This window comes from Melopsittacus undulatus, chromosome 15 (genome assembly GCF_012275295.1).
Source record: "Melopsittacus undulatus isolate bMelUnd1 chromosome 15, bMelUnd1.mat.Z, whole genome shotgun sequence".
Classification (NCBI taxonomy): domain Eukaryota; kingdom Metazoa; phylum Chordata; class Aves; order Psittaciformes; family Psittaculidae; genus Melopsittacus; species Melopsittacus undulatus.
Window position 1 is genome coordinate 2,714,243 of NC_047541.1, and position 23,461 is coordinate 2,737,703.

The following is a 23,461-nucleotide window of genomic DNA, read 5'->3' on the forward strand; positions in this document are numbered from 1 at the left end:
TCAATCCCTGCGGGCTGGGCAGGCTTAGCTGGACCCGGAGCACAGAGGGTGATGGGGCAGTGAGTGAGGAGGTCAGACCCGGCCTTTCCCCCGGCACAAACCGCATCCGGAGGAGGGGACGGGTCCCGGACTCGGGGTCCTCCTGCCCCGCTCCGGGTTTCACTGTCCCCGTCTTGGAGCCGGGTTCTCGGCTCGCCCGGCCCCAAGGGGAAGCTGCTGCGAGGCCGGGGCGGACCCGGGGCTGGGGCCGGGGCGGGCCCGGGGCGGGGAGCGGCGGCCGCATCGGACGGTACAAAACAGCCGCGGGGGCCCCGTCCGCTCCGCTGCAGCCATGAGGGCAGCGCTGGCCCCCGGCATCCGCCTGCTGCGAGCCCTGCCCCGGGACAGCCGGTGAGCACCGAGCGGGGACGGGACCGGGACCGCATCCCTGTCACTGCCATGGGCACCGGGACCGCGGTGGGGACGAGCTCCTGCAGACTGAGAGCGGCTCTGGACTGGAACCGGGGCACCAGTACCGGGGTGGGAACCAGACCTGGACCCCGCGTCACTGCTGGGGACAGGCACCAGAGAGGAAGCTGGGGTCACCGGGAGAGGGACCGGCACCGGGATAGCGACGAGCCCTGGATTCCCAGTGACTTCCATGGGGACAGGGACCGGTCATGGACACGGGATCACTCTCCCGAGGAGAGGCACCGGGACTGGGACGGAACCGGGACGGGAGCCAGCTCTGGACCCCGGGTCACTCTTCCGGGGGGGGCACAGACACCGGGACAGGGACCGACCCGGGGATAGTGAGGAAGCAGGACTGGAACCAGCCCTGGTCTCCGGATCACCCTCCTGGGCACCAGGACCGGTCCGGGACTGGGAAACGCTCTGGTATAGGGACCGGAACCAGGACAGGGACTGGCCCTAGGCTGTTTTGTGAAGTGAAACTGTGCAGAGGAGCAGGATGGGTTAGAACCACAAAGAAAAGGCTTTTGGTTGATTTTCTTGCTTTGGAGCAATCTCGTGACTTCTGAGTGCTGCAGCTGCCCCTGACCTCCCACTTCCTCTGCTCTACACTGAGTGCAGGATGAAGCCCCTTGGTGATGCTCATCCCACTCCAGAGTGTGTTGGATCCTATTTGGGATTCTCCAGGCTTTATCCACCAGCTTTGCTGGGAGCAGCAGCCCCACCCTCAAGTCCCATTTTCCCTCTGTTTTCCCTCATTTTCCTGTATTTAATTCAAACATCCCTGTCTCCATCCCTGCTTCCCCATCCCTGACCTCTCTGCTCTATCCCTTAGGTACCGTGGCCTGACGCTGGTGCTGACCTTCCTCTGCTACACCAGCTACCACCTCTCCCGAAAGCCCATCAGCATCGTCAAGGTTGGCTCCAACCTCACGCCAACCGTAGGGAGAAGGGATGTGGGTTTCCCAAGCATCCCAAGTCCCACTTTTTCTCTCCCCACAGAGCCAGCTGCACCCCAATTGCTCTGCTTTGGACCCAAACCCCCACAATGACTCCAACAGCAGCACATGGTGCAGTTGGGCACCCTTTGGTAAGGCTGAGCCTCCCCACTCGTCCCCAAATCTACCCCATGGCAGCCAGAATGGGGTCCCCCATGCCCTAAGCTGGGTGATGGCTGGAGGCTCAGGCTCCTCCTTAGGCATCAGGAGGGAATGAAGCAGCCAGTGGCAAAATCAGGGCTGGGAAAGGACCTGGTCATGCTCCAAGAACCCCCTGGGAGGAGGGTCTTGGGAATAGGGATGTGGATGAGCCAGTGGCCATGGGAAGGGAAAACTCTGGGGGCCACATTGATGTGGTCCTAATGTTTCTATTCCAGATGGGGACAACTACAAGGAGCTTTATGGGGCACTGGATAATGCCTTCCTGGTGGCCTATGCCATTGGGATGTTTATCAGGTACCCAGGTCCTTTGCACCCCTTTCCTTCCACACACCAGTCTGCCAGGAAACTGGTTTCCATCAGGATGGGGAAGGCAGCAGCCCACGGGTGGCTCAGTGTGATAACACATCCATGCTCTTCCCTGTCTCCACAGTGGGATTTTCGGGGAGCGCCTCCCCCTGCGCTATTACCTGTCGGGGGGGATGGTGCTGAGTGGGCTCTTCACTGCACTCTTCGGCCTCGGCTACTTCTGGGACATCCACGTCCTCTGGTACTTCATTGTCATGCAGGTACATCCGCACTGGAGGACCTGGACTTTACCCCCACGGCCTCATCCTGCCCTTCTGGTAGCTTTTGGGCATGGGGGTGCCCCAGTTTCCAATAGGGAACGCCAGGTATTTCCACTCCCATCAAACCTGGTCACACATGGCGTGGGAGCCGAAACCACCGGGTGTGCCAGTCCTGCTGAGCAGGGCGGGAGGCAGTTTGGCAACACCAGCTGCTCCCAATGGAGCCACAGGAGCGATGCCAACGGCTCTGGGATTGCTCCAATGGGAAGAGAACCCCTAAACCGAGTGTTTTCTCCACAGCTTTGGGGAGGGGGTGGCTATTTTTGAGCCCAAATTGGGATCCATGGATCAAGTCTGACGTGTATCTGATGGTGCTTTGTGATGCTGCCTCTCTTTTCCCAGGTCTGCAATGGGCTGGTGCAGACGACAGGCTGGCCTTCTGTCGTGGCATGTGTTGGGAATTGGTTTGGGAAGGGAAAGTGAGTGTTTATCCAGTGTGTTCCATCCCCATCCTGGTCCCTGTTGGCCTCAGCAGCTGTCTTGGTGATCCCAACCTGGCTCTGTCCCTGCAGGAGAGGTTTGATCATGGGCATCTGGAACTCGCACACCTCTGTCGGGAATATCCTGGGGTCACTCATCGCTGGTGTCTGGGTTTCCTCTGCCTGGGGCTTATCCTTCATCGTGCCCGGCATCATCATCGCTGCTGTGGGCATCATCTGCTTCTTCTTCCTTGTGGAGTGTGAGTGGCCTGATTCAGGGTGCAGCAGAGGACTGGGGTAACATCAAAACCAGCAGGACCACAGTGATTCACCTACATAGAATCATATTATAGCATGGTTTGTGTTGGAAGAGACCTTAAAGCTGATCCGGTTCCAACCCCCTGCCAGGGCAGGGACCCCTTCCACTGGAGCAGCTGCTCCAAGCCCCTGTGTCCAACCTGGCCAGGGATGGGGCATTTACCACTTCTTCGGGTAACCTGTTCCAGTGCCTCACCACCCTTAACCCCCACCATCACCTTGCCCATCTCCAAGTGTTTTTTGGCAACCCCATATCCTTATTTCCAGCCTGTGGCATGCAGGGATGTGGACCTGACCACCATGGGGATGCTCAGCATCTTTCAGGATTATCCAGGCAAACCCTGTGCTGGTCTATAAAACATTTGGGAAGCACTTTGGATTTCACCAGGATTGAGATGCAGCTCAGCCATGAGACGTTCCCAGCTCCATGTTCCTCCCTGCAGCCTGGGGGCTGGTCTAGGCTCTCACACTGGGTCTCCTATCTCCCTGCAGATCCTGAGGATGTTGGCTGCAGTCCACCTCTGCATCATGTGAGTTGAACTGATTCCCATGCGACTTGTCCTGGGCTGAGTGGTCATTCAGTTTATGGTGAATCATAGCCAGGAATCAGATCATAACCCCAGAAATTAGAGCAATGTTCAGCTATCACAGAGGATGCTCGTTGCTGTCCCAGTGTGAGCATCCTCTGGGTCACATCCTGGCAATGAATCTGATGTTTCAGCCCCTTCCAGCAATGAGAGCCACATCTCCTACTAATGCTTGGTTCTAGATGGCCTCTGATGAGGAGGATGCTGGAGGAGTGACCACCAATGGGAAGGATCCTGAAGCAGTCACCTCCAACGAGGGACCACTGAGCACGTCAGGCCAGAGCAGCACAGATCACCTCCACAGCCCCAAGGAGGCAGCTGAGGAGCCTGAAGCCATCAGCTTCCTCGGGGCACTCCGGATACCTGTGAGCTGTGGGATACCCCTTAGATCCTGATGGGGATGGAGGCAAAGCCAGGGCAGGAAATGGGGGGAAAGCTGATTCCATCTGGAGGGAGCTGGGGGAAGGAGGCTCTGCTGATGTCTTCTGCTCTCCTCCCAGGGGGTTGTGGAGTTCTCCCTTTGCCTGCTCTTTGCCAAGCTGGTGAGCTACACCTTCCTCTACTGGCTGCCCCTCTATATTGTGAATGTCGGTGAGTTTGGGGGTGGTGAGGTGGGACTGAGCCTGGTAAATGGAGCATCTCCTCATCCCTCTCCTGTTCCCTGCAGCTCATTTCAGTGCCAAGGAAGCTGGGGACCTGTCAACCCTCTTTGATGTCGGAGGCATTTTAGGTTTGTCACATACCTGGGTGGAGGGGGTGGCTCAGGGATGATTTGGGGACAACCATGGTCTTGACTGGAAGGCCCCGTCCACAGGTAACACCATCCCTGGAGCACTGCAGTGAGGTTTGTTCAGCAGTCATAGCACCCAGCAGGCACCAAACACCCCCTGCTTTTATTGTGCTATCCAGGTGCACATCCTTGGGTCTTCTTTGCTCAGACTCAGGTTCTTCCTAGACAAAGAGCACATTTATTAAGTGTGGAGGAGAGCAGAGCTGGGTGTAGGGAAACCATCTGCAGGGAGAAATCCAAGCTCTTCACTCTGATATTATTCTATGTAACTTTGGGGACATGAAGAAGCTGTGGGATGAAGGAGCATCTGTCACAGCATCCCGATGGGTTTGCTGCTGAGATGCTGTGACTGACCCATGGCTCCTCCTCACAGGGGGCATCTTTGCTGGCCTCATCTCCGACTACACGGGGGGCAGAGCCACCACGTGCTGCGTGATGCTGATCCTTGCTGCTCCCATGGTGCGTTGTCACGCGGGGTTAAAACCCAGTCACGAGGGTCCCCTCTGCTCCGGCTCCTTTGAGTCACAGCCTGTTCCTCTTGTCATCCTCTTCCCAAGCCGGGATCAGCTGGTCACGCGCTCGGCTGAGTTAAGAGCTGGGATAGATCCACATGCCCAGATGTTCCACAGAGCCCTTGACAGCTAAACCAGCCCCTCTGGGGTTATTTCCTGCACCCTGCTATAACTCTGCTCTGCTTTATAGACTCTGGGGGGTCCCACTCACTCTGTCCAGCTTTTGCCTCTATGCTTCGCATCCCAAAAGCCCCCGTGCCACCAGCCTCATGCTTGGATGTCCTTCCCAAGCACCTGCATGGAGTTCATTTGGCTTTGCTGCCACAAACCCGGGGCTAATGAGCTGTAACCCAAGCCTTGCTGGCTCTGGGTTCTGACCCTCTCCCTGCTGAAAAGCCGAGAGGCTTCATCCCATCCGCATCCCCACTAACTCACTGCCTGGCTTCAGCCAGCACGGACGTGCACGAGCCTCCTTGGGCCATAAATCGTGGCAGCACCTCTGTTTGCCAGCAGCCAGGAATTCCATCTGGCAGGCAGACAGCAGGATATGGAGCCAAGGGCGCACTCGGCTCCCTAATCCTGGCTGGGGTCTGTAAAGCTTGTCACCAGTGATAATTCAGGTTCCTGCCTTCTCTGTCCTGTCCCTGGGTGCTGCTGCATGGAAGACAGCTGAAATAGCTATAACTGTTTCATCTTATGGCTCTTTTCCAGCTGTTCCTGTATAACCACGTTGGCCAGAATGGCATTGGCACATCCATAGGTAAGGAGTTCCTTGGCACATCCCCCAAAGGGATGGGAGATGCTGTGGAATCACCTCCCTTCATTTCCCTTCTTGGCCTGGGATCTGGGGAGGATGGTGCTGGGTGGGAACACAGAGAGATGCAGGATGGATGCATGGGGCTCAGCATCCTGCTGCTCCCTGCACTGCCAGCTCTGATCCCTTCCTGTTCTCACAGCGATGCTGATTGTCTGCGGTGCTCTGGTTAACGGGCCCTATGCGCTCATCACCACGGCCGTGTCAGCAGACTTGGTAAGAGGCACATCTCAGACCCCCCAGAGCTGCTCCCTCTTTCCCAGAGGGATGTTGGCTGGATCTCTGCATTCCAGCTTTGTTGTGCAAAGCCCTTGGCAGTGGAGGAGGGCAGGGCTGTCACACCTTGCACTCTGGTCCTCACCTTCCCTGAAACACGGCTCTTTTCCTATGCTCTTTCACCTTGGCTGTGTGACTCTGCTTCAGCCCTGCTGCATCTTCCTCTACATCTCCCACTGTCAGTGGGCAAACACGCTGTGAAACCATCTGGGATTGCTGCCCACTGTTGGGAATCCGGGTTGTGCCATGGTTTGACTGCAGGCAGCATCTCAGTTTGATCTCCCATCCATGGCTGGGTCTGACACATGGAGATCACTGCCTGGGGTGTGAACAGCCTCACACTAATACCTGCTGACTGCAGACCCTGAAGTTGCCTTTTCTCCTGATGTTTTTCTTCTCCATCCCAACAGGGAACCCACGAGTCTCTCAAAGGCAACTCCAAAGCCCTTTCTACTGTCACAGCCATCATTGATGGCACAGGATCCATAGGTGTGTATGGCTGGTGAGTGCTGTTGTCCTCTCTCCCATGCACAGGACACCTAACGTGGCTCGTGTGCCCTCACAGGTGCTGCACTAGGGCCGCTGCTCGCAGGGCTCATCTCCCCCACAGGCTGGAATAACGTGTTCTACATGCTGATAGCAGCGGATGTCTTGGCTTGCCTGGTAGGTCCCTCTTCGGCAGCAGCCACTTTGCTACCCTGGGTGTTCAAGGACTTCCTTTTAGCCACCGTGCTTGGTGGAGGGCAGGGATGGTCCTTGAGAGAGCCAGGAACAGAGCACCCTGCATCAGAGAGGGGTTCGGAGCAGTCCTGGGGAGAGGCACTTGGGGTTGGGTGAGGAGCAGCTCCCCATGACCCAGCTTCAGTGAGTGCTTGAGCCCAGAACAAACCCATGTGCTGGGCTGCACCCCCAGAGCGTGAGCAGCAGCTCAGGGATGGGATCCTGCCCCTCTGCTGTGCTGTGGGGAGCCCTGAGAGCAGCTCCAGTGCCTAAAGGGGCTGCAGGAAACTGGAGAGAGGCTTTTTCCACTGTGAGGGTGCTGAGGCGCTGGCACAGGGTGCCCAGAGAAGCTGTGGCTGCCCCATCCCTGGCAGTGCTCAAGGCCAGGTTGGACACAGGGGCTTGGAGCAGCTGCTCCAGTGGAAGGTGTCCCTGCATGTGGCAGGGGTTGGAGCTGGAGGAGCTTTAAGGTCCCTTCCGACACATTCCAGTCTGGGATACAATGACTCCAAACCTTTGCCTCTATTCACTTGGCTTTTCCCAACGACCTCCTCTGCACAAGGAGTTCATGGGATCTTCCCTAGGAAAAACCTTAACATTTCTCTCCTGGTGATGGGACCCTTGCCCCCCATGGTGACCTGGCCCTGCACCTTTCCTCCTGCAGCTCCTCACTCGTGTGGTGGTCAAAGAGGTCCGCGGGTGGTGTGGATACATGGCAAGGAAGAGAGGGTACGTAAGTGCCACCCCAGCGTGGCCTCTGCTCCTGCAGTCCCAAAACAGGGCACCGGTACTGCTCCGAAAAGACATTTGCCATCCCTTGCTGTCGCTGCTGCACCTTCACATGGGCACTGTGAGGTCTCCTGCCCTTGTTGGCCACAGAGAGACATTTTCGCCTTGATCCAGGGCAGCCCCCGGGGGGTTTGAGCCATCTCCTGGTGCTAAAGACCCCATCCTTGTGTCTTTGTAGCTCTAGTGTGCAGCTGACAGAGTCAGTGCTGGATGGGAAGTAACTCGGTGTGAGTATTTCTGCTCAAGCCCCGAGGATTAAATGCAAACTCAAGCCTGATTTGCCCTGCTCTCGAGTTCTGCTTGGCAGGCTCAGCCTCCAACAGCCGCTCTGCTGATAATCAAAGGGTTGAGATCAGGATTTGGGAGCCAAATGGTGATGGCCATGGAAGAGAGGGTGGATGGATGGGGTGGGGGGCAGCGTGTCCTTGTCTCCGGCTGACAAGATGTTAGCCATGGTGCCTGATTGATTGGCATTGATTAAACACACTTGAAACAGCCAAATCTATAGGCTGCCTTGCCCACCCAAGCTAATGAGCTTGATTACACACAGCCTGGGCTTGCTAATCAAAGCCATGACCAAATCACTGCAGCGAGGGTATAAATACCTCCAAATCAGCACTGCCCTGCCTCTGATTGCCACGGGAGCCCCAAGCACTTCCAGTCACCAGGCCCTGCACTCCCTATGAACCTCTGGTCCTTATGTCTTGTGTTTGCAGGTGAAAAGACCATTAGTGTGGGTCTTGCACTACGGTAAGTGCAGCCTGAATCTCCTTAGGGCTGTTGGCTCCCCTTGTGCCAGGGCTGGCTGGGGTGAGGACTGTCCTGGCTGCACAGGGTGTTGTGAGCTGTGGGAAGCAGCTGGCTTGGTTGTGGGATACTGCAGCACCCTAAAGGGCTTTGGGAGCAGCTTGTGGAGAGGAGGTGCAGGTGCTGGGGTGTTCTATGGGGAGCTTTGGTCAGAGGGGAGCGGTGGCTGCATCTTCTGGAGCCTGTTTCTCCTCCAGGCTTGCTGATGGGCTGTGTTTCACTTTGCATCCCTCCAGCAGTGTGGTCCCAGTGCCTGCCCAGTGCTCCCACCACGCTCAGCCCCTCGCTTCTCTCCATGCAGGTTTAAGGAGTTCTGATGGATCCCTGGGAGCTGCCCGGAGGGAGCAGAGAGGCTGGAGCACGCCAGGAGCGTGTTCCTCTTGGCAGAGCCAAGGCATAGCCCCATGGGCTCCTGCTGCCACCCTGGGCTGGCTTCAGAGAGAGGAGCAGTCCCTGGGCCTCAGCACAGCAGCTTTTTGGGCTGAATCTTCACTTTTGGCCATTTTATTAATAAAAATGTGCAAAGCCTGTGTTGCTGCGTCCCAGTGGGGCTCGGCCAGGTCAGTGTCAGCTTGGGGGTGGTGGTTGTGCCCCTCTTCATGCTTTTCTCTTGTTTGGAAGCCTGCCTTATTGCTGTGCTTGGTATTTCAGGGTATTGGATCAGGAGGATGGCTCCAAAGCACTTAAGGCATTGCCTTGACTCAAAGTGCTGCTTATTCTACATAGAGAGCATCCCCAAGCTTTTCATTGAGCCCAAATTCAGCTGGTTTTACTGCTTGTCTCATCCCACCACTTGGACCAAGAGGGCAAGATGGGGGAAGAGATGCCCATCATCACTCAATAAGGGCCAGAGCCAGCTGTGTGCTGGGGGGGCCCAGCTGTGGTGTGTGAGGGGTTGGGGTGTTCACAAGCCATGAGGTGAGTTTCTCAGCCTGGTCACCACTAAGGGAATGTGCCGAGCTCCAGCTCCCCACCCAGGGGAGAGCAGCCTGGTATAAACCTGAGCTCTAATTGACTTCACCTCCTTGGATCTTAAAACATCTGGGCCTGATGTGGTTTTATTAAGTGCTGATTTCATCGGCAAAGGGGACAGGCAGCTTGGAGAGTGGCAGCCACACGTTCGAGGTGGCTGGATGGTGATACTGTGCCTTTGGTCCCCCCATTCTGACCAGAGATGCTCCATGAGGCTGGTTGCCTGCAAGTCCCTTTGGAGAAAGCAGAAAAAAGCAGAGAAAACCAAAATCCCCAATGATGTTTTTTCCCAGGAAAATACCCCTCCTGAGGCAAACCCTGATGGAGCCATAGGAAGAGGTGTCACGACAGGGTCTGTCCTCAGCAGATGATCATGGGGAGCCACACAGCATCCTGAGGCCACATGGCCTCTGATGGCACAAGGAGCAGGGATGCTGGGCTGAGAACGGCTGGTTCAGTGCGTGTGTGACTGAGCTCTCAGTTACCTTCACCTCATGGAGGAGGAATGGGAAGGGGGGAAGGTTTGGAATGTGTTTTGAAGCAGCAGATCCTGCCAGCCCTGACACACACAGCACAAAGCAGCTTGGTTGGTTGGGGTTTATTTTCCTTCCTTCCCCCCCTCTGTTCTTTCAGTTTTTCCGGGATGAATTTAGGCCTGGGCTACATCCCACTCGTGCCTGGAAAGTGTGAGCAGCCCTTGGCTGGGAGCGAGGGGAAGGGGCAGGGAGCCCACAGCAGCTTCAGCTTCCAACCCGCACCAAACGCCAAAGAAAACCCCAGGTCTCGCTGAGAGCCCGAGGGGTGGGCAGGAAGGCAGAGGGGGATCCCCTGGGTCTGCTATGGCCAAAGGGCTGTTTAAACCCAGCCGAGCTCCTTTGGGAGGTGTCTGCAAGCCTCACCTCATTGCTCTGCTGGAGAAGGGGCCGCTGCTCAACCCACCCCCCCGGCAAGGCTCTTCACACAGCACCGTGTGTGTGAGCCGGGGAGCACCATCGCGCTGCTGCCCCGTGGACGGCAACGAGAGTCACACCTAAAATGGGCTCATTATGAGCCTGTTTGGTAAAAACCGGAGCCTGGGCGACACCACAGCCCCCAGGCCTGGGAAGGGGCTGCACATATCCTGAAGGAATGCCGTTGTTCTGCCGGGATGCTGTGAAGGTGAAGAGGTGGCTGCAGCACATAATGACCTATGCAAGGAGCAGCCGGCTGACGCTGAAGGGCTTTTTAATTAGCAGCCAAAGGCAAAGCGGGATTCAGCAGCGGGATGCTGAAGTCAGCAAAGTCAAGGTAGAAATAAGAGGCCAGCTTTTACCAGAGAGGGTAATTAAGTGCCGGCCGAGCGCAGCGTGAGGAATTGCCGTCATTCAAGGATTCAATTCCTTAAACCAAGGAGTTTCCCCTGCAGACGATGCCTGTGCTCTCTCCATCCCACCCTGGCACCAGCCAGCAGCGGCCCTTGGCTCCCCAGGTACCAGCATCCTGGTGTGGGAGCATCCTGGCTCGTGTCTAAGGAGCCAGGCAGGAAATGGAGGGGGGGAAAGGGCTGTTTTCCCACCTGAGCTGGCTCGGCTGCCCTCCTCCCAGTGCAGTGTCTTAGGCAAACATTCCTTTTGGCACTCCTTTCTCCCACTGGGATTTAGCTTGGGTTTTCACTTGGATGGAGCTGGCACAATGGGATACATAGAGCAAAAGGAAAGCTGGGCTCATTTGCTCATAGTCTTGGGAGAAAGCTGAGGGTAGGGGGGAGCAGGGCTCCTTGGCTTTAACACCTCCTGAGCTCCCAGTGATGAGGTTGGGATTTAAGCCAAACCCACCCTCCTGCTGCACATTAACTGGAAAAACTAAGGATCAGGATGCTAGACAGAGGCGGGAGGTTATCCTCCAGGAGCTGAAGCTTGGGCTGAGGGGATGGCAGCAAAACATCCCCATTTGGGGCTGCCTGGAAAACGGCTCATACCAATTCCTTGACGCCGTCTTTCCTTTCCCAAAAATAAACAGGAACTGTCTGGAAAGCCCCTGCGCTGAGAGGAGCAGAAGTGCCCAGAATAAATAAATACAGGGAGAGAGGCCAGGCTGAGTTCATCCAGCAAAGGATGAGGACAGAGCTGGGAATGCCTTTTGGGAGGTAAAGAAGGAGAGCGCATGGGGCTCTTTCCCTAATGAATGGGATTTCTGGGATGGTCTCATGCAGGAGCTGCCACATTCCTCCCGCAGTGCAGCATTCCGCCCTTCCCAAAATCCCCCCTGCCCTGCACCATGAGCCTTTTGACTGACTTCAGTTACAAATGGATTTAGGAGCAGGGGAAAAGCAAATCTGGGGTTTATTTATGGCACCAAACCGGAGTAGGTTCTAGGGTTGGGATTTTTCCTGCCCCAGCTCCTTTTACCACAATTTCCCTCTTCATCCTCCTCAAAGCCTCTCCAAATCATCCTCACAAGCACAGGGAATAAGGACACAGCAGGCTTGGAGCCAGAGCCAGGCTTCGTGTTCACAAATGTTATTAAGATGATGAATTAAATATGAATTTGGTTTCAGGCATAACATCCAAATCACCAAGAGACCTGACACGCTGCGTTGCATAAATGCTCAGCATGTTCCTTAACATGATAGTTCCACTCCCTTGGATACAGGCTTCGGGATAGACTGGGATTGAGAGTTGACTCTGTTCAGGAACCAGAGATGCCTCTCCTCTGCCCTTTTCTGACAGGTAATTCCATGTTTTTTTGCTGGCTGTGTGAGTGCTGGGGCACTTATATATATGTTTATATGTATTATATATATGTAAGTATATATTATAGTATCTGCAGGGGAAACATCACCCCCGAGCTCATTGGCTCTGCCCGATTCCTCTTCATGCCCTGGCAGTGGGAGCTTGTGACCGAGAGCAGTCAGGACAGGGCTGGGAGCAGCTTCAATTCACTGCTCACCATCTTCACTTCAAAGTGACAAAAAGGCCAAAAAAAGCTCTCTATAAATGGAGAAATAACCAAAAAGCAGTGTGAGAGCTGAGTCTTGCTATAGGAGGGGCTACATCACCCCTGACCGCAGCACAGGGCTGCAGCAACAGGGTCCCTTCATGGGCAGGCAGGGTTGTTCAGGCCAAACCTGACATTCCTGTGTGACCAGGGGAGTCTTTAGTTTGCCTTTTTAGCAACATTCGAGTTGTTGTTCCCCCCCCACTTCAAAGCCTCAGGTTTCTGGTCAAAGGGACAGCCCCAGCAATCCAGAGCCACAGGTAGACCTTCCAGAACCTCCACATCTGGATGGGAAAAGGTGGTTTTAGAGACATAGGGTGGCAAAAGGTGATGTTCCTGGAGGATAAACACCGAGTCAGGGATTTCTCAGGAAGCTTTATTAAGGGTGAAAAAGGAACAGTAACAAACCAGCTCTTATGGACCACATTAACAAACCATCTCGGTTCAGTGCATTGGATCAAGTGTGGCACAAAGTGCATGGATTTCAACTCTCCTGGAAAAGAGAAGAGAGAAGTTAAAACACTTCTGGGACCTGTAAGAGGTTTAAACCCCCGTGGAGAGGAAGGTGCTCACACCCAGTCATAGGATCATGGAATGGTTTAAGTTGGAAGGGACCTTCAAAGCTCATCCAGTTCCAACCCCCTGCAATGAGCAGGGACATCTTCAGCTAGACCAGATTGCCCAGAATCACATCCAGCCTGGCCAAACTTTGCTTTTAGAGATGAAAGACACAGTTCTGCATGCAGCAAAACACTTCAGTTGCTTCATTGGCTCCTTCTGAGCCTGGAAAAACTGATGGGTTCACCTCCATTTCCTGCTTTATTGCCATGATCCTGGGATCTCCTCTTGGCAGGGATTGCTGCCTCCAGCTGCTGCTAGCTGCTGGGGAGTGGTTTGGCATAGACTGGCTCCATGAGGTGGTAGATCAGGAGCAGGAACAGGCACCCAAGTAAGACCAGGGACATGACAGCCAGGAGGACAAAGCGGCCGATTAAGAAGGTGTCCACGATCTGCAGTGAGAAGGGGAGAAAAGACAAGAGCACAACACACATTACAGGAGCCGTGGGGAGCACACCAAGTCCTGCAGAGGAGTTACTCTCAGAGACTGCTCCAGCAGGAAAACCTGTGGGGTTCGCCCGGATTTCTGCCCTTGTTTTTCATTCCTGACACTGGTGTTCTCTGTGGGAATGAGTGGAAGAAGAATCCCTTTCCTCTGAACAAAGGAAATGTGGAGGAAAGGAGCAGCACAGGGAAGAAACACAAGACAAAACAGCAGCAGCTCCCCCTGGCCAAGAGCATCCTTTCAGAAGGGGAGTGGTGGGGAAAAGAGAGGACTGAAAACGAGGACACAGCAGCAATGCAGGACACAATGAGAAGCCAGGTTACACAGAACCATCCTCTCAGCTCCTGAGCCCACCGCAGAGCTTCGTTCTGCCCAGCTCAGCCTTACAAACCCCATCAGCACACGCTCAGCCCTGGTGCTGCTATGGGAAGAGTCTCCTGTGAGTGAAAGCTTTGGCTCTTCCTGCATGTTTCTGTTTTTAATGAGCAGTTAGCAGGGTTTCGGCACAGAAAGCCCAGGTCATGCATTATTGATAGGCAGGGCAGGACCAGTCCAATTGAAGGTATGAGCTTTCCAATTCTGTTGCCCTCCTGGGCACACACACGCACTCAGGTGCCCTTCATCTTGCTTCCAACCTTTACAAGGCAAAAGACAAAACACTTCCCAGTGTCTTCAGTTGGGATTGACACAGACCCAGCATCTGGAAGAGCAGTAATTGATGTGCATTAATAACCGAACAGTGGAAATGGCACCTAAAACATCACTAAACTTTGTGTATTCCCAGCCCGAAGAGCCCTGGGGAAGCTCAGGCAGGATGATGTGACCCGAAACTGAGGGGAGAGATTGCTGTGCCTGACAACACAGACCAGGGGCTCCATGCTTGAGTGTGGGAATAACCTGTAAGAGAGCTGAAGAGGGGTTACCAGGCAAAAACCAGAGCTGGGGACAGTGAACGGCTGCAGAATTAGAGGGGGGAATATCCAGGGTGTGCTGGGTGATGGAGGGAGCATGGAAAACACATGGCCCAAGATGGAACAGGGATGGCAGAGGGGGAGCAGAAGCTGCTGGAGCTCAGTGCTGAGCCAGGAAGGGCAAGAGCATGAGGGCAATTCCTGCACAGAGGAACCATCCTGCTGCAGAGGAACAACCCCGGGACCATCCTGATGGAAAGGCTCATCCCCATGGCCCATCCCAAGGTATCGGCACATCCCTATGGCCCATCCCAAGCTAACGGCTCATCCCCATGGCCCATCCCAAGGTATCGGCGCATCCCTATGGCCCATCCCAAGCTAACGGCTCATCCCCATGGCCCATCCCAAGGTATCGGCGCATCCCTATGGCCCATCCCAAGCTAACGGCTCATCCCCATGGCCCATCCCAAGGTACCGGCTCATCCCCACGGCCCATCCCTGCGGCCTCGGGTCTCCCGTTGCCCACGGCCTCACCTCATAGACGGCCGCGGGTCGCGGCCGCTCGTCCTCCCGTGGGAACAGCAGCAGCGCGGCGGTGAGGACGGCGGCTCCCAACGCTACCGGTACCACGGTGAGCCTGGAGGGGAGGAGGCAGCAGCCTCAGCACCGGCCCCAGCACCGGCCCCGGCCCCCCCCCGGTGCTCACCGTGTGCGGCCGGCCGCTCGGGACAGCGCCAGGCACAGCCCCAGCGCCAGCACCCACAGCACCTGCAGCACCAGCACCCCCGGGCCCAGCCCCAGCGCCGCCATGCTGCCCCGCCGCTTCCCCCTAGCAACAGCGGGCGTCAGAGCGGGGAGAGCCAATCAGCGCCGCCCGCCGCTCGCCCGCCGCTTCCTATTGGCTGCGGAATGCGGGGACGTGATTTTTCCCACGCGCCGCTGGGGTTTGTTGTTCCCATTCCCGTTCCCGTTCCCATTCCCATTCCCGTTCCGGCTGTCCTGGCTACAGGGAGCAGTGGTGAATGCTCCATCCCTGGCAGTGTTCAAGAGCAGGTTGGATGAAGCCTTGGGTGATATGGTTTAGTGTGAGGTGTCCCTGCCCATGGCAGGGGGGTTGGAACTGGATGATCTTAAGGTGCTTTCCAACCCTAACTGTTCTATGATTCTATGATGCTCAGGCATTGGAACAGGCTGCCCAGGAGTCACCATCCATCGAAGTGTTCACACACCGTGTAGACAAGGCCCTCAGTGCCGTGGGTTACTTGTGGCCGTGGTAGGTAAAGGTATGGACTTCGTGATCTTAAAAGGTCTTTTCCAACCTGGTTGATTCCATAATTTCCCAGCCCTTATCCCATTGTATATGGATCAGTGCTTAATTAACACAGTGTTGCTCATTGCACAGGCTCCTGCCCACCCTGCTGCAGGTAGCACCACTGTCTGAAAAAGGTTTCAGTTCTCCAAGTCCTACAGATTCAGCTGCCTGCACCCTCAGGTTATTTAGAGCTAAAATCAGGCAGGTTTGGTTAATACAGACTGGTGACAGCAGGGTCTGGGGGTTGAGGGCCACCAAGCCAAGCAAAGGAGGTTTGTCGATGTACTGAGAACCTGTTAACACCCAGGCATGAGGGATTTCCATTTAAAACCCATTTTTAAACCCTCTTTCTTCCCCATCACATCTTGACCATCACTCTCTGGCCGATGTGGCTTGATGGTAACTTTATGCTGGTTCTCAGGACTCATCTACCTTTTAACCTGGAAACAAAAAGCATAAAATGATATATTCAGTTTTTCCTCTCAACTCCTTGAAGCTTGATGACACCTTGACTGCATAAAATGAGGTAAAAACCTGTTGTTTTCTTTCTGTCATTCCTTTCAATGGGAGGAATAAACTGGTGGTTAATTATGCTATGTGGCATCGACCTGCCTTTTCCTGCGATGAAATCAAAGTCACCAGCGTGACATCCACCAGTTGAGCAAGCAGAGCTCCAGCTCCTGCCTTCACTTGGCATCGAGTAGGAACCTGCTGCCAACACATTAAAAGTGTATGATAACAAACTCTCCTGTGCTGTCTTGTGCCATTAATGCCACCACAGAGGGGTCTTTTTCTCTGCAAACCCCATCCCATGTTGGCAATGTCCATCTTCACCTTCTTAACCCTTCTCTGTTATTCCCGTGCTCCCTGCTCCTGTTGGCAATCAGAAATCATAAATGAATCCTAAAATCAACCAGGTTGAAAAAGACCTTTAAGATCATCAAGTCCAACTTTTACCCCAGCACTTCCAAGGCCAGCACTAACCCACATCACTGAGGCCCTCATCAGATTTGCTCCTGTTGTTTGAGAATCTCCCTTTGCTTTTCCTGGTTTTCCCCTTTCTTTTGCATTTTTGGACCCCAGTAGTTTGTAAACCCCCAAATTTCTTCTACATAGCCCTGTTTTCAAAGGGGCCCTTCTGCCATTCCTCTTCCATCCTTTAGCTTTCTATCTGAAAGTGATAATCTTTGTGCATCAGCCAACAAGGCTTTTCCTTTACTGAGTTTTCCCTTCTACCTTTTACCCACAGAATTTACAATGGCATCTTTAAGCTGTTCCCATATCAGTTGGCTCTATTGGTTTCTTGATGCCACAATGACAATGTCAAGCAAGTTCAAGTGGTTGTGGCACAGAGCTGGAATCATCCAGCTATTGAACCTGCTGCTGAACCACACCACATCCCAGATTTTTGACCAGAAGCCAAGGAATAAATCTGATCTATGATCCAGCAATGACATCCAGTGATCAGGTTTGAGCCATGTTGCTTGTTGGTTTTAATCCCATCAGTTGTATCCAGCACAGTTGGGCTGATGGTAGCTGAAGCACTAAGATTTGGAGTTGAAATGATTCCCAGCAGCCCAATGTATCCCTATAATATTTACTTATATGGCACATAGGGTATTTCCGCAGGGCCATGGGTTTCTCTGAGCTCAAGCCGAAAATCCACAGCTAAGGAACTGGGAGATGGTGGCAGGAAAACCAACATCATTGGTGTGATATTTCCAAGCATGGCTTTCCTGAGAAATGTCTTCAACCCAGCTGCAACCAAACACATCATCCTAAACACCCTCTTCTTTATCTCAGCCTCCCTTGGCATTGGATGAGCAATGATTTGAAGGATGCTTCATCACCACGGGTGCTTTTTCCTAAGGCCAAGATCAGGGAATTGTGGCGTTTCTTGGCAAAGGCATGGGAAAACATCCTGATGTTGGAAGTGGACAAAATGAGCTTGGCAGAGAGATGCAATTAGCGCTGAGGCTAATTAAATGCTTGGCCCAGGAGGATGGAGAGGTCACCTTCCTTCAAGGGCTGCAAGGCAGGATCAGATGGATCAAAGCTCCATCGACTCAAGGAGCAGGCCCTAGGTTTGAGATGGCTTTTTTGGGTTTAAACCTGCAAAACCCCCATGCCCAGCTCATCCTGGTGACCACAATGACCAATAATGTCTAACATCAAGTGATATGAAACAATCAGCCCCTCAGTGGCAAGATTGGAAGCAGTGGGGGAATTGATTTAGAACTCTTTGCGCAGTCGTAAAACTTGCAGGTTTATGGCAGGAGCTCCCTGATGCTCGGATATTAGAATGAGAAAGAAACAGGCGTTGATGCAAGCAGGAAAATATTCTGCTCCTGATTTAAAGACCAGCGAATTGCTAAATATTTTTATTAGCAGCAAATTTGCAGCTTGCTGGAACTAATTTCACGCCCGGTAGATATGGAGCTTAAGCTGGGGATGGCGTTAAATTACTGCCTTGTAAAGGTATTTCAGCCTGATGATGGAGGTGCCATCGGTAGGATGGTGGGGACCTGGCTGGGGACCTCCTTGGGGTGGCTTCTTGTGGTCTGGGATGGTGGCTGGAATAAGCTGAGGTCTTGAAGCATAGATACAAACTCATTATTTCCCACTTAATTGCAGTAGGAACCACCAACACCCCCCCTCATTTGCATAAATTTGCTTATGGATTTGCTGTAAAGCAGTGCAGGAGTGGGACAGGGGCAAGACCTTGAGATCCTCCAGCCTGGAAAGATATTTCTATTTTAGAGGTGGTTTTGGTGTCTTTTGGAGATTATTTTGTCTGTTTAGGGTTTAGTTGATTTAATTCATGTTTATATTTATTTAATTAAAAAAATATTAAAAAGTATTTAATTGGGTTTAATTGATTATTCTTTTTCTAATTTGGGATGTTATAGGTTTAGTTGATGTAGGAAGTAGGTGAAGGCATTCACAGCTGGATCTCTGAGCACTGCTCACCCTCCATGCCCATTCTTTCCATATCTTTCTTTTCAGCTGGAGGTCTCACACCTTGGAGATGATTTTCCAGCATGAATCCCACCCTCTTCCTAAGGAAGCACCAGGAATCACCCAGTTTAATGCACTGGGGAAAGAACACCCCATCCCGTTTTGGCTTGCTTGAATACAATCCGGGACAGGTGCAGGGCTGGGGCTGAAGGATGCGGAGCCGAAGAAAGCCAAGTGAAGGCGTCAGGAGGATCTGATTACCCCTCTAAAAATACCTCTGGGTGAGTGGTGGTGGTAAACAAGAGCTATTTAAATCCCCATGTCTGCTTTCTGCAGTGGAAATAGAGGAGGTTAAAAGCGTTTCCCCCTTTTCCTTTGAGCACACATAGGGCTGAGAAGTGCTAAGTTGCCCTTTTCCAAAGAGAAATCCAGAAGAAAAGAAAGTTGAAATAATAGGAGAGGGTTTGGAATGGCTCCATGGGGACTCAGCTCTCTCCCTCAGGAGCCCACTTCAGATTATCTTTCTCTTGCTGATGGCGGAAATCAATTTTAATCGTCCTGACGGGAAATGAGGATGTAAGACTTCAAAGAGAACAAACCCTGCAACGTTCAGAAAGTAATAAAATGGGATATGAAGTCACTTTTAAAAGGGGAAAAACCCATCCCACCAAGAGGAGATGTCTCTAAAAGCCCTCAGAGGTTTCGGTTGGTGGGAGGGGAAGGAGCAAAAGCATTTCCCATGGTGGGATGAGTCTGACCCCAACCAAGAAGCACTTGGAAAAGGTGGATGGAGGAGGACAGTGTGTCTCTGTCATTGCCTGTTATGTTCAAAATGCTGCCAACTGGGAGGAAGTTGGTTGTTTTCTGAGGGTTTTGGTGGCTTTTACATTAAAAGCAGTTTTAATTCAGTCCGGTACATTTGTACCTCAGTGCAAGTAAAGCGTTTTTGATGCTTGGCTCTCCAAAGTTAAAGCACAGGGATTCCCTACAAATTAAGGTCCTATAGTCATTTTCTGGTGATGGTTAAATGTCATCATGCCCACATGGGGTGACAGTTTCCCATGGGGTCAACACCCCTGGGTGATATTGCAACAAAACCTGCTCCAGCCAAGGAGGGGAAGGAGGTGGGAAACCACCAGAGAGACTTAAATTGGGTTGTAAAGCCCTCTCTGCAAGTGATGGAGTGGAGGCAAAGAACTGATGGAAAATGAATATCAGAAGGTCGAGGGGAGAAATAAAGGCAAGAACAGGTCTGGGGAGATGCTGAGAATTAAAAGTTGCTTTTATAATGGCATTCCCAAAGGTTTTAAAGCACATGGTGAGATATTTTTACATGAAACTTCTGGTTTTCAACATATTTCTCCAGGAAATTCTGTTTCCCATCAATCTTATCCTTAAATGAGTTTTAATATGGGACCTTCTTGCGTTGTTGCTTTTGGAAGCCTTCTGTTTTACCTTTGTCAGATTCTTCCCCCTTCCAACTCAAGAGTTTTTAGGCAAGAAACCAAGGAGTCATCGATAATAAACCCTTGACACTTCACTTTAAGTGGCTCATCATCATTAGTTCTTCTGGTATTCCTCATAATGACATTAATCACCAGCCACTCATTAGACTTTAATGTGCCCATAATAAGTTCATCCGTAGTAATTCAGTCGTAATCGAGCGGTCAGTAACGTCTCCTTATTGGAAAGGGTTGGGCAATGGCAGCACCCATCCATGGTGGGATGCTGGGTGACTGAAATGGTCCCCAAGACGTTCAGGCAGGGTTTGGTTTTGGAAGCCAAGCCTGTTTGGTGTTTGAAGCATCCTTTTCTCCTTGGCTCCTTGCTCCCATCCTTTTTCATTTACCGTGGATCGATTTTCCCCTCCTGTTCCCCAGGCAGCAGCTTGGAAATGATTCTGCTCTTGTTGGGTTTTGTTCTTTTAGATTTCATTTCCTTCCTTATGTGTGTGTGGCAGCAAGGAAATGAGCTGGGAACTGGTTGAACCTGGGTATGCAAGGACAAAGTGCTGCATGGCTCCTGGGAGCTTCACTCCAATGTCATGGTGGTGCCCTTAAGATCTCCTCTCCTGGATTCCGGAGCAGGTGGGATGTGGATCTTATACCCCACAGTTAAAGTCTGGATTTCCACACCCCTCAGAGTCAGTGGTAAAAAGGATGTTCTTGTGTATCCAGATGAGTCCTTTCTGCTGTGTTGTGACTTTGTGGTCCTTCCAAAACCATTCACTGGCTGCCTAATGTTCTCCAAGAGCACCGCTTTAGCTCAGCCATGGGGTTTTGGTCTTGGGTCTAGAGAGCTTTTCATCCCCAAAGATGCATAGCTCTTACTTTACTTCCCCTTGCCTGCAGAGGAGATGTTATGTAGTGCTTTGGTTTTTTCAGGTCCATTAGCAAGTCTCTGAGATACCTCCAACAGCCAAGGCTATGAATCATTTAGACAGGATTTAAGATCCTTTTGGGTAACCTGTGCAAAAAATACATTCAAAGGCGGCTAATCAAATGGCTTTGAGGCTGTAAAAAAGCAGAATTCAATCCCTGCAAACTTCCCTAGATGTAATTTCAGGAGAGATCAAAGATGACACTAACCTAAGGAAGTAAAGCTTCTCAAAATTCAAAGTTTATAGTCCATCTGTCTCCTTGCATCAGGGAGCCAGTATTAAATTTATTGCTAAATAAAACAAATAAGCCTAGGAAAAGTCTGCATTAAAATCTGCATCTCGTAAGAGAATTAACAGAGCTCCTTGTTATGATGGTTGCTTCTCAATTTGCATCTTTAAGGAGTTGTGACCATCTCCCTGCTTCTCCCTTCGCCGGCTCCTCCAAAGCTGCTCTGATTCTGGCTTGTGTTGCTTGGTAAGGAGATGCTGAGGGTGGAGGTTGAACTCCCAGAATGGACTGATCTGGAACGGGGATGGGGAAGGGATGCTGAAGCCCAGCCAAGGTAAAGGAACATCTCAGGTGAAGAAACATTTCAGGTGGAGCCAACATTTAAAAGGGCAGGATTCAGCATCACCACATTGCTTTTGCTGGCTGCCTGGTACCCAAGTACTGCTGATATCCAAGTGAAGTAAGTTGTGAGGGGAGTGTTATTGCTTCCCCTGTCTTATCCCGTTAGTTAATCCCATTTTTTTCCCTACAGTATTTGGACAAGGTGTAGTTTTATGATTATTTAGATGTTTTATTCGTCCTGGTGTGTATCCCTCCAGCCCATCCCTATCTCAGCTGGCTGATACTGCCTTCAGAAAGCAGACTCCAAAGCTTGCTCAAGTGCTGGAGGTAAGTCGCTTTAAACATCCAGATCCTCTTTTTTTCCCCTTTATCCCTGGAAATGCTTGGGAAAGGATCAGTCAGTCGGATGCTCGCGGTAACTTTGCATGGCAGAGCCTGAAGGAGCAGCAGGAACCAGCCGTGGACTTATTATGCCTTGAAATGAAGCATTTAAAAGGAGGAAGTTGGCAGCGGGGATTTTCTAATCAGAATCTATATAACCTGCATTTATCCAGCATTTTTCCTTCTGGAAGGACCCCAAAGTGCTTTCCCGGCTCAACGAGCCATCATTAACCCCTGCTCAACCAGTGTGAGAGAAATCCCAGTCAATCCTGGCTGCTTGGCAGGGGCAACAGGGAAAAAGCCTTTCTTTTGGCTTTATCCATCAATCCCACACAAGAAATAAGCTTTAATCTTATTTAATCTCACATGGAAAAACCTCTGGGAATATCGAGCTATCCTGGCATCGACCACTTGTTCCTAATACATCCTCCTTGTCCCTATGGACTATCGATAGAACCTTTCATGATATTCTCCTGTTTATTTATCTGTTAGTAGTTGTAAAGTTGGTGTAGCATCACCGTGTGCCTAAGACTATTAATATGCACGATGCCATCTCCTCAGTGCCATAAATCTTGGGTTTACTCTCTTATTATTCCCAGGAAATTCATGTGCAGAGGTAAAAACCAAACATATTGAAGAGGAATTGGCCTGTGTGTATGGGAAATAACTACAAGCAGAGGGAAATCGGCTTGGATAGGAATCCTCCAGGAGCTGAATAGTTAAAAACTGGGAAATCTCTTAATTTCAGGATGGGTTTGGCACAAACATCTTTGGGTTTGGACACAGCTGTTGGTGTGACCAATACCAGGTTAATTATGTGGGTTTTGAGGCTGATTTTAAGGCTGATTTGGTTCCTCTCCTTGAAACTTGTAACTGGAGAGGGGTTTGAAATGTGTGGGTTAACATCTGTATCCTCCATGTCTTGTAAAAACCCAGCATGAATTTTGGATCCATTGGATTAAGCATCCTCCGCTGATCACAGTGCTGTGCCTGAGCTGGAGGGATGAAGGGCTGGTGGGTGCCACCATCCTCGGAGCTATTTGGAGCAGCATCTGATCCAAAACAAGTCCTATTTTTTCCCATTTTAGCATCCTTTCCCTCCCAAGGGGGTCAGACATCCTTCCACTGAGCGACTTGCTTTGGACGGGATATCCTCCCCTTCCAACCCTGAGCTCTGTTTAAGCCAGGCTCAGCGCAAAGCTCAGCCTTGGCTGTGTCCTAAAACCTTCTTGTTTTCAGCATCTATTGTTGAATGATTGTTTTGGCTTCACTCCTGTGTTTTTCCAGAGTATCCCATCACAGCTTTCTTAGAGGAATTCAACATGAGCAATAAGGCAGTGTTGGAAAGGGAGGAGCAGCCCAATGACAGCAGCTAAACCACTGTAGTTGATGTCATTTGTCTTCTCCTGAAGCCTGTTATGGAAAAAGGTGAATTTTGCCCATTCTGGATGTTCCTGCTCTTGCCAAATGTTTAATATTTGGACCAGCTTGCTCCAGGAACTTGTTTTCCCGCAGGCCATGCTCTGGCTTGGAATAGGGATGTGGAGTTAGGTGTTTGATGACAGATCTTGTGGTTGTGGGGGTTTGTGCATCTCTTCCAGCTGAGTACCACCTGCAGCCCTGCTCACAAGGGTGGGCTAAGGGCAGGGAGAGTGGGTTGGTGTCCAGC

At 52.1% G+C, this 23,461-nt stretch overlaps 2 protein-coding genes across 4 annotated transcripts; one reads left to right on the forward strand and one right to left on the reverse strand.

Annotated features, from left to right (window-relative positions):
- The first annotated feature begins 289 nt into the window (after positions 1-289).
- Positions 290-8,796, forward strand: SLC37A2 (solute carrier family 37 member 2). 3 transcript variants are annotated; one of them, XM_031044120.2, is made up of 19 exons: positions 290-390; positions 1,286-1,367; positions 1,453-1,540; positions 1,826-1,904; positions 2,041-2,176; positions 2,579-2,655; positions 2,749-2,915; positions 3,466-3,503; positions 3,743-3,925; positions 4,061-4,151; positions 4,228-4,290; positions 4,724-4,809; positions 5,574-5,622; positions 5,819-5,892; positions 6,363-6,441; positions 6,518-6,615; positions 7,337-7,401; positions 8,178-8,211; positions 8,570-8,796. In XM_031044120.2, exons 1-18 carry the CDS (start codon positions 332-334, stop codon positions 8,179-8,181), a joined length of 1,518 nt encoding a protein of 505 aa, XP_030899980.2. In that variant the 5' UTR covers positions 290-331; the 3' UTR covers positions 8,182-8,211; positions 8,570-8,796. The 3 variants fall into 3 exon arrangements, with proteins under 3 accessions (XP_030899980.2, XP_033925523.1, XP_033925522.1); XM_034069632.1 differs by lacking the exon at positions 8,178-8,211; XM_034069631.1 differs by lacking the exons at positions 8,178-8,211; positions 8,570-8,796 and adding an exon at positions 7,640-8,168.
- Positions 8,797-12,575: 3,779 nt separating this feature from the next.
- TMEM218 (transmembrane protein 218) lies at positions 12,576-15,000 on the reverse strand. Its single transcript, XM_034069541.1, has 3 exons — positions 14,897-15,000; positions 14,725-14,827; positions 12,576-13,226 (listed from the first exon to the last, which is right to left on the reverse strand). Exons 1-3 carry the CDS (start codon positions 14,998-15,000, stop codon positions 13,092-13,094), a joined length of 342 nt encoding a protein of 113 aa, XP_033925432.1. The 3' UTR covers positions 12,576-13,091.
- Positions 15,001-23,461: the final 8,461 nt, after the last annotated feature.